We start from the raw sequence: 11,225 nt of genomic DNA on the forward strand, positions 1-11,225 counted from the left end.
GAAGCCTTCGGCATAGCCGAAGACAGCGCTGCTCTTACTTGTTTTTTATTGCAAAAAGTTTGAAATTTGCTTTTATGCAGTTTTGTTAACGAACCTACTATATTTTTATAAATAAGTAATTAAAATTAAAAAAATATTAAGATAAATGGCCAAATCTATTCAAAATGTAAGTGTCATAAAGTTATGACGAGCACTATGTAACTTAAATTTGTAAAAAAAATTAATTCATCACTTGCTAGGCATTTGACTAAGCTTTTGTAACAATACTTGTGTTATAAAAGCCTGTTTTGTCCAAATAAATTTGAAAAACTTGTCCGTGAGAAAGCGTACGTGAGTGTGCGTGATTAATAAAATAGGCATCGTGGGCGTGCGTGAATGGATTGAAAAATATATAACAGAACGTGAGTGACTTACAAAACTCACGCGCCCATCTCTAATGTGTACATACAATTTCAAATCAACTAGTTTAATCTCGACGACAGTTAAAATTATCTTTAAAAGTGCTATCTCTAAGTAAATACACTTGTATGTATGATAACCGCGTTCTTCCGTTGTTAGTTGAATGCAAAATTTAATAGAAATAGACACATCTGCATCGTCCACCACTTCAGTTCACAGCGTAATAAAAAGCGTGCCCATTCCTGCTACTTCCCTTCTTCAACAAAATGGCCACCACAGTTGAGTTGAACAGTGAAGCTTTGAACAATCTCTGCCAGCGCTATCACGAACAGAATAGTCAGTCCACTCAATCACGCACACTTGACGTCCTCAGCTACAAGCATTCGGCCAATACAGACACTGTAACGGGCTTCTTTGGTCGGCACCAGATTCTTACACTCAAAGTACGTCGCACTGATGCTGATGGCAGAGAGCATTTCGAAGAAATACGCTTCTTCACCAAGTCGCCGCCACTAGAAATGGCCTCTCGCATGGAGTACATAGAGGAGTTTGGTCTTTTCAAAAAGGAGGTACGCATATTCCACGAAGTGTTGCCCGAGTTTCAAAAAATCTTTCCAAATGTGGCACCGAAATGCTACTTCGCCGACGAGCGACTGCTTATCTTCGAACATCTGGCCGACCAGGAATTCCGCATGGCCGCTGGACGTGATGGCCTACTGGATTATAAGCACCTTCAGTACGCACTAAAATCTCTGGCCGCATTGCATGCCAGTTCGATTGTTTACGAGGCACGCTGTGGCCGCAAGCTGAATGAGTTACATACGGAGGCGGTGGTGGAGATCGCTTACCCCTTGGGCATTCCGCAGAACCATGTGCGGAAGCAGAACTTCAATAATGCGAATCGTGTATTTCTGGAACTGATAAAATTGCTGCCTAAATACCAGCAAAAAAGGGAGTACATATTAGGTGAATTCCCTAAGCGCATGGCTGCAATTTTCGAGTTAATTCAGACGTCCAAAAAATATCTAAATGTGCTATGTCACGGTGATTTATGGGCCAACAATATGATGTTCCAGTATGGCAAATGTGGTGAGTCTCCCTTACAAAGTCGTTTGGTGGACTTTCAACTCGCCCGCTATGCACCGCCTATGGTGGACTTAATGACGGCGCTAACCATACCGACTAGCAGCAGCTTCCGTAGGGAGCATCTATCTGAATTACTTAGTGATTACTATCGCTTTATGAGTGAGTTCTTAAAGCAGAATCAATTGAATATTGACGACTTCTTGCTGCGCGAGGAATTTTACGAGACTGCAGAGAAGTTCCGAATTGTTGGACTGATCGAGAGCTTACTTTTCTCTCATTTGACTGATTTACCACCGGAATCAACCGAGTCTTTAACCTCGTCAGCGGATGGTTTTAGCGACTTTTTAGACGTCAAGCGGGAGGAAATATATTTAGAAGCTTTTCGTAGCGATGATATTTATAGAGATAGACTAACAGATATGCTAGAAGATTTCATAGAAAATTTTGTATTGAATATTAAAATTTAACAAAAAGTTTGGCAGATTTTATGCTTGTATTTATATTTGTTAGTTTGTATTTGCATGAATGTGTAATGTAAATACTATTAACTACATACATTAAGGTATGGAGTAGAAAAACGCGAATATAAAGCAAATATTATCAGAAAACTCTTCCTCGTGAGCAAACGCCTTGGATTTTCTTCATTTACTTTTTTGTTTAGTAGTGAGAGGTGCCTAATGATAACCCTTTAGGTATGTACGAAACCCTTCACACCGGGAGGCGCATGCAATCCATTGTTCAATTCACATTTGGGATAGTTCTTACCCTTCCGGTAAGCACAATCGGGTGGGTCGAAAATTTTATTTTCCTTAAATATTTTTGTAGCAGAGAAAAGATTTCGTTTTATGTTGACAATTGCAAGCTATCCGCTGATATTATTGTTGCGCACGGAAACTCTGAGCGGAAGTGGATTGTTTTGCAAAGCTCCCATTAGCTAGTTGATGTGGGTACTCTGTACACCCTTAAATGGCTCATCTTAGAGCTGGGATACTATCGATAGTACTATCACACATACAAATTCGTGGCCGCATTTTAGACAAAAATTATTTTATGTATTTAGCATTTTCAATGAACTTTGTGAAGAATGTTATCTAACGATCACGCTTAATGCCAACCTCTTATGTCTTAGGGCCGTTTTTTATACTTGTATATACTTGTGACTCAAGGGCGTTAAAATATCTTGGAAACACCGCATCAGTTATTGTTTTTGAGCTTATAGTTTGAGCATTTATATTTGTATATATTCCCAAATTTAGTTTTTCTTTTCGGAATATAATATATGGTTCATGTAAATGCAGTTCATGTTGCAGGATTTTAGCGGATGCTTTTTTGTTCCATACGTTTTGCTGTTACTCACTTTTTACTCTCACTTCAGAGAGGGATTTCGCTGTTTGACCTTTTTCCAGGATATTACACGAAAAGTATTGGATCAGAGCTATTGTATCATCTATACATATGCATATTATACATACATATATTCATGTATGTTCATCAGTTATCAACGGTTAAAATGATTTCAGTATTTTTTTTTAATTTTCGCCTTGCTTTTTAGTTGCAACAAATGAGTCCATACATATTTATGTACATACATAGGTACAAAGCCGTATGCATGTGCGGAGTTTAAATAATCAGAAGTAGTAATCAATTGTAGCGCATTTCCTCTAAAGCTCGGTACACTTTGACGACTGCAACTTCACGACATAACGACAGCGACATCATTTTGTCGACAAATGTCGCCTTGAAGCCAGCTTCTTAAACATTTTGAAGACCTCAGCGACATAGCAAACAGCTGATTTTAAAGTTTGACATTTTGGTATATTTATTTCACAAATTGTGTATTTTTATTTAAGTAATTAAGAAAAACATGAACAATCAAGAATATGTGATTAATTTTGCGACAGTTTAATTTTGCAGCACTACATCTACTCATTGTCGCCGGCAAAATTAGAAATAGATTTAATTTGGCGACGTCGACAATTGCAGTCCTGCAGCCAAGATGTCGTGCTGTCGCCAAAATAATTGTGTCCGTAAGAACGTGTGTATTTAAAATTTGACAGATGCTGCTTGTCGCTTGCTGTCGTCAAAGTGTTCCGAGCTTTACTATGCATATTCCTAAATGTATGCAACCATTTGGCAAGCAAACGCAGTGTGCTTCTAATGAAAATAAAAATTGTATGCTGAAATACACATGCTAAGACCTTCGAAATTTTGTGCTGGGATATGCGTTACAGCTTTGCAAATTTTACCCCTACCTAAACCAAAGATGTATACACATCAAAAAGAAAACAGTGGGAGCTAGCTTGCCACATGTCTTAGCCACCAACAGCACGTATTTGTGAGAATAATTTTTACCGCCTCCGACCAAGGCGAATTTATACAAGGTGGTGTTACTGGCGAATTTAGATTTTCGTCACGGTACTTCTTAATGTCAAAATGATGTGTTTGTTGTAAACAAGGCGAATTCATATCACAACAAATACATCATATCAGCAAATACCAGTGCACAATCTATCCAATGTGGAAATAGAAACAATGTACGTAATTAAATTTTATTTAATTAAGTAATAGGAATTTATCTTTGCGATTAAAATCAATTTTGGTTACAGAACAAATATTTGTCCTTTTTTTAAACATGTGTTAACTTAGGGTTAATTGAAATAAAGAACTAACATAAACACATCAGTTCACGTATGAATTGTCAAATATGGATATTGTCATTACTTGGCACACTGTCTACAATGTGCCCAAAGTGGCATGTCAAAGTTGTTATTTTAATTATTTTGATTGTTTATAAAAAATAAAAAAGCATTATTAAATTAAAATTAAATTTAATAAGTTACAAGAACCCGTCACATTTGTTATCAAAATTGAAATGAAACTCGAAATAAAACACCTTTTGTATTTTAAGGTTTTAATGAACAAAATGTAACACGTGCGGTAATTTAGAGAATCAGTAAATAGGCTAAGTAGAATAGTATAAAGTAAGGTAGTTGCCATATCAACATTAATTATTCATTGTAATAATATTAATAGGATGTTTACATATACCATTCACCCTCACTGTTTTTTTTTTTTTACTCGTGCAAATAATCCTCAAGATATTGTGGCGGCCGGCGCTGGCGGCTGGATCTCCGGGCTATCGGTTGTTCCGGAACATCGTGTACTGATTCTGTTAATGCCGGGTTCTGTGAGATCGATCTGTGGCTATCCGGTTGCTCCATCGCAGACGGCGGTTGATTTGGTACCTTATCCGTAGAGAGGTTTGTTACTTCTTCAGTGACCGGCTTAGGAAGGCTAAGTGGCGCCGTATCCGGATTTAGGTCTAGACAAATATCTTCTCCTCCCTCTTCTAAGGGTGCTAGATGTCGGTTAGAGACCGTAGTTTCACGTCCACCCGGCAATTTAACATATGAAAAATCAGGATTGCAGTGTAAGACTTCTACTTCTTCCACTATAGGCTGATATTTGTTGGCTCGGTTGAACTTTTTCATTAAAACATGTCTCGAATTCGTAAGCCAAGTTGGTATCGAAGCGCCATTGTTAGACCTCCGTTGGTGTACAAACATTCGCTCGTGAGGTGTGCAGTTCGTGGCGGTACATAACAAAGATCGAATGGCATGTAGGGCTTGAGGTAGCACTAGCTGCCAGTTTTCAATTTCCAGATTTTCTGTTTTTAACGCTAGAATAATAGTTTTCCAGAGAGTGGAGTTAAGCTTCTCCACTTGTCCGTTTCCTTGTGGATTGTAGGCGGTAGTACGGCTGGTAGCGATACCCTGAGAGTGAAGAAAGTTTTGTACTTCTGTTGAAAGGAAAGAAGCGCCTCGATCCGAATGAACATATGAAGGCATGCCGAAAGTAGTAAATAGCTCGTTGAGATTTTTAATAACCGTTTTGGCACTGACGTCCGGGCACGGGAAAGCGAACGGAAATCGTGAAAATTCATCAATAATAGTGAGAATGAATTTATTTTTGTTATTTGTTGGGACTGGCCCTTTGAAGTCGAGGCTCAAGCGTTCGAACGGTGATGTTGCTTTTATCAACTGTTTTTGATGCTTATGACTATGGAAGAATCTAGGTTTAACTTCGGAGCAGGAACGGCATGAATTTGTCATATTCCTAACTTCCTCAATCGAAAACGGTAGGTTAGCTGACCGTACCCAGTGGAACATTCTAGTCACTCCCGGATGGCAGAGCGCTTCATGATGCGAAAAAAGTTTTGTTTTACGCGATTCCATAGTAGCGCAAACGCGAGAGAGAGCGTCCGCGGCATGATTGTCCTTTCCTGGACGATAGATAATATCATATTTGAAGGGTGCAAGCTCCAAACGCCATCTTTGGATCTTCTCATTTTTGATTTTGCTTGCATGCTTTTTGTCGTACATGAAGGATACTGATCACTGGTCGGTTACTAGGTTAAATCGTTTTCCAATAAGAAAATGCCTCCATTTCTTCAACGATTCGACGATAGCGTAGGCTTCTTTTTCTATTGCCGAGTGATTTTGCTCGCTAGAATTCAATGTTCTAGAAAAGAATGCTACAGGTCTGGAGTCCTGTGTAAGCACGGCTGCGATAGAATGCTCTGAGGCGTCCGTTTCGACAGTAAAAGGAATTTGGTCTTCGATAGCATGGATTGAGGACATCGCGGTGTCGCTTTTAAGACCTTCGAAATATTTGAGTTGGTCACTGGTGAGCGGAAAAGCGGTCGCTTTAGCGAGTGAGTGAACTCTTTCGGAGAAGTTAGGTATCCACTTAGAATAGTGAGCAAACATTCCCAGGGACCTTCTTAAAGAAGGCAAGTCGCGTGGCGCTGGCAATGCTAAAAGAGGCCTAAGCCGATCGCCGTCGGGTTTTATGATGTGGTTTGATATGTTGTAGCCAAGGAGATTGATGGCGTCCTGTGTAAATTTGCATTTATCACGGCTGAGAGTAAGACCGTATTTCTTTGCGGCGTTCATGAATCGGTCTAGGTTCTGAGCGTGATTTTCTCGAGTTTGCCCGCAGATGGTAATATCGTCGAGATAAGCGTATGTGTCCTGCAGCTTTTCTCTCCGTATAATCCAATCGATAGTCCGCTGAAAACATGACACCCCATTAGAGACACCAAAGGGGATACGTCGAAATTGGTATAAATTTCCAAGTGCTTCAAACGCCGTAAATTTCTTTTCTTCAGGTAAGATGGGTACTTGATGATAGGCGCTTTTTAAATCTATTAGACTGAAAAACTTATTTTTGGCGACTTTTGATACTAAGTCCTCTATGCGTGGAAGAGGGTAAGCGTCCAGCTGAGTATAGCGATTGATTGTTTGGGAATAGTCAATAACTAGTCGCTTTTTGTGAGTTTCGCTTCTAGTTATAAGGACCTGTGCTCTCCAAGGAGATTTGCTCTCCTCTATTACACCTTCCGTTAATAATTTCTCGATTTCAGCCTTGATAAACTTGCTATCCTCGTCGTTATATCTACGTGATTTAATAGCGACAGGTTTGCAATCCGGAGAGATAATGGGGAAAAGTGACACAGGCGGTACCGATGCCTCTGCTACGTTACACACATGCAGAGCGTTTTTAGGACCGCCAAATGAAAATTCTAATGATGAATGCTCTTGAAGTACATCGTGACCGATAATTAAATCGGAGCAAAGATGTTTGACTATAAGAAGATTCACATTATCGTACTTATGATCTCCCAAGGTAATGGACTGTGAAGTTTGGCCTTCGACTTTAGAGGTGTGACTCAACGAGACCATGGAGAATGTGGCGTTGCAGAAGTCTTTTTTGAATTGGCGAATTTTTCGTTAATAAAACTTACCGAGCTACCGGCGTCTAAAAGGGCTTCAGCTCTAAACCCGCGTATAATGGCCGGAACGGTTGCTTTGTGTAAAGAGTTAGGCGAAGCAGCTGTGATACACGCTGTTGAATTTCGCCTGCTTGCGACCTGAGGGACGAGAGACTTGGCGCTTTTACAAACAGTGGCGAGGTGTCCCTTTTTGTTACACAGTTGACATGTTTCTTCACGAGCCGGACAATTTTTGCGAAGGTGTAGTTGACCACCACAAAAAAACATTTTCGTCGATTGAAGTGAGCCGCAGCGACATGATCCCCGTTGAGTACGTTTTGTTGAGGTTGGTGGTGGTCCGTAGTTTGTTCGTCTGTGACTGCGTTCACGGCTATGGAGTTGAAACTTAAGGAGTTGACTTCAGCTGTTTCCAGAGATAGAGCTTGGTTGTAAGCTTGATCGAGGGTCAGCGTTAAGTTTTCAAGGAGTCTTTGCCTTGTTGAGCTTGAGGAAATTCCTGATATAAACGCGTCTCGTACGCAGTCGCTTCTATTTGTATCAGCATCAACGGCTGCGAACTCGCAGTCTTTCGACAATTGCTTTAATGCATGCAGGTAAGTTTCAATATTCTCGTCAGAGCGTTGCCTTCTCGTAGCGAGTGCATGTCTTGCAAATAGCACATTTTTTGGCTTAACGTAGAGCTTGTCCATCAAATCAATTGCTTCCCTGAAGCTTCGTGCTTCACTGAAGTAAACGTATACGTTCGGGGAGACGTGGTTTATCAGGAGTCGATGCTTTGCCTCGTCCCAAGATGCTTGAGTTACCCCGTCCATTTCGGCCGGCTCCTGAGCAGCGATGAAACTTTCGAATCTTTTCCGCCAATGCTCCCAAGCACGAGTAGCGGAGTTATCCGATGGTTCGATGTCGAAACTTTCGGGACGCAAGTATTTATCCATACTTCTTCAATATAATTTTGTTCATTAAATTGAAATGAAACTCGAAATAAAACACCTTTTGTATTTTAAGGTTTTAATGAACAAAATGTAACACGTGCGGTAATTAAGAGAATCAGTAAATAGGCTAAGTAGAATAGTATAAAGTAAGGTAGTTGCCATATCAGCATTAATTATTCATTGTAATAATAATAATAGGATGTTTACATATACCAAAAATGGCCCAAGTTTTTTACAAAAAGTAAAATTGAAATCAATTTAAAGTTGAGTGAAACAAAAGCACACGATCCCGGGGATTTGCCCACATATGAAACAAATCAGAAAACGCGAACGTAAAATATACATAAATGTAAGATTAAGATTAAATGGCTACATTTGTTATTTGTATGCGCACATCTGGGGATTGTCTTTGATTTATGGCCACATATGCCACGTAAATATTACACCTAGCGTAAGACCTTTTTTTGTCAACTACTCTAATAATATGTAAACAACAAAATACTCGTATTCCCTCAAATTTACTGTTGTTTACATGGATGTGGGAATACATACATACGTAAGAATATAACATCCGAGCAAACCATTTTTTCAGAGTATTCTGAATCGTAAAGAAATTTTAACGAATTCGGAAAGATCCCATCCGATTTTTTTCCGAATTTTCTAAAATGAAATAAATTACGCACCCTTCGATTCTTTTACGAAATTTCGGAAGAAAATCGGTGAAGAAATGAAAATAATGCTGCTATGTGAAGAATTTCTTGCAGACTTTTTTCAGAATTTTTTTTCGTACAGAAATTTCTTTACGAGTTCGTGTCAACCACTTCATATAATTTTCTTTGAAGATTCGGAAAAAAATCATTACAGAAATCAGATACTCCTAAAGATTTCGTTAAGATTTCGGGAACTTTGGTTTGCAGGGATTATACATACAACCCATCGCTCACTAATGCAAGCAAATTTAAAGAGACCTAATATATTAAGGCGAAAATTATTGGCTTGCGAAATTAACATAAACATATCGTCGATGTTTTTGCAAAACCGTCGATCGACCAGTTGCAAAACCGCCTAAATCTCCGTTGTGGCAAAAATGAGATTTGGTAACCAGCTAGAAAAAATAGCGCCTCTCAAGCCAATGCCTTCAAAGAAAACCCATTTTTTCGCTCTCCTGTAAAGTTTGAGCGCCATAAGAAAGGCGATTTTGCAAAGACATCGACGATATATACATATGTATGTATGTCTTATATACTTATTTAATCTAACGCTCAGTTATATATTATCTCAATGAAGATGTGAGCAAAGTAATTAGGTATTTGCTATGTTTATACAGAAGGCAGTTCATATTCTCAATTATATAAATCCCTATAATCCCAACGACGTTTACAATATTTGATAAACAGCGTGTGTGCCTTAATCAAGAAATTAATCTGTTTTATTGTACAGCTTCTCAACAAATACGTCGCACTCCACTCCAGTTTGCTGAACACTTGCGATCAGTGTTGCCGTTTTAGCCCTTTGGTGGCTAAATTTGGCTACCAAATTCTTTTTTTGGGCACAAAAATTTGAAATTGCCCCTAGCTCTTTTTTTAGCCCTTTTCAAAATTTATTCATCATTGACCTTCAAATTTTTTTTATGATTTTCATGAATTTAACTCTTCGCTCATAAAGCGAACGCCTTTCCTTTAAGGCAAGTAAACATATTTCTATGTATGTTCCTTACGTTTCTGGGCCGTTATCTTATCCGTTAACGATTTAACTATACTTTAAAATAGGTAAGTTGGTGGCCCTTAATATGCTTTATGTGTTACACAAAAAGTTTATTTGTTGAATAAAATAGTAATTCTTTTCAGAGTTCATTGTTTTTCTATACCAGTAATTATAGAAAATGTTTGCGTGTATACTTACATATTTATACTAGCAGTACCCCGGTGTGCTTCTCTACACCAAATATTGAAAAACGAATGAAAAGTCCTGGAATTTTTCTATATGAAAATTTATCATTTGTTTTATTTCAAAATTTTTTATTTTAAATTATTTTTTTCTTTATTTTAAATCTTAATCCAACAGATTTGGATATACAACATTTTTTGTTTTTCCATCTTGGGTATGAATAAATAAACAATTTGGAATGCCAACTCTTGAACAGGCCACTTATAGCTACCAATTCCAGTAATCAACCACAAATATTTCAAGAGATATACCAGATGAAAATTTTTGTTAGTATGGGTGGTGCCACGCCCCCTTTTCCGAATTCGGGGAAACTTAACACAAACCATCTGCATAATAGCCTGAATATGCCGTATAAATTTGGTTGAATTCGGTGAAGCCGTTCTCAAGTTATAAGCTCACACCAAAAACGTGTACTTATTTGTATACATAAGATACATACATATGCCACGCCCCTTTTCCAAATTTGGGAAAACTCCACATAAAATATCTGCATGATGGCCCGAATATGCCGCATAAATTTGGTTGAATTCGGTGAAGCCGTTCTTAAGTTATATTGTCACACCAAAAACGTTCACTTATTTTTATATTTTAGTTAGTATGGGTGGTGCCACGCCCCCTCTTCCGAATTCGGGAAAACTTCGCATAAACCATCTGCATGATAAATCGAATATGCCACATAAATTTGGTTGAATTCCGTGAAGCTGTTTTCAAGTTATGAGGTCACACCAAAAACGTGCACTTATTTTTATAACTATATAAGATGTAGGTAAAAAAATTTAGCTACCATTTTTAGCCACAACGACGATTTTTAGCTCTTTTTTAGCCCTTTTTTAGCTGGAATTTAGCTACCACTAAAAATGTTTCGCGGCAACACTGCTTGCGATCCTCATATAAGTACCTATGAAAGATAGAATTCACCAAAAATAGACAAAAGCTCTAGAGAACTCAAACTTAGTGGTCATTCTGCCTCAAAGGCTACTCCAGTTCAGATTGTTGTAAAAAGTGTTAGGAGAATAGATATACATTAGTTAGATTTAAATTTGAGTGCAAAGCTGCATCCATTCCCG

The 11,225-nt window shown here is 38.4% G+C and overlaps 1 protein-coding gene across 1 annotated transcript; it reads left to right on the forward strand.

The window, feature by feature from the left end:
- Positions 1-665: 665 nt before the first annotated feature.
- LOC118742147 lies at positions 666-1,952 on the forward strand. The gene has a single exon (XM_036474108.1). The coding sequence runs from the start codon at positions 666-668 to the stop codon at positions 1,950-1,952; it is 1,287 nt and encodes a 428-aa protein (XP_036330001.1).
- Positions 1,953-11,225: the final 9,273 nt, after the last annotated feature.

Source organism: Rhagoletis pomonella, unplaced genomic scaffold (genome assembly GCF_013731165.1).
Source record: "Rhagoletis pomonella isolate Grant_MI unplaced genomic scaffold, Rhpom_1.0 Rhpom_scaffold_00006, whole genome shotgun sequence".
Classification (NCBI taxonomy): domain Eukaryota; kingdom Metazoa; phylum Arthropoda; class Insecta; order Diptera; family Tephritidae; genus Rhagoletis; species Rhagoletis pomonella.

Excerpts from the sequence above, each read along its gene's own strand:
- LOC118742147 (XM_036474108.1), top strand. The coding sequence starts at position 666 with ATGGCCACCACAGTTGAGTTGAACAGTGAAGCTTTGAACAATCTCTGC.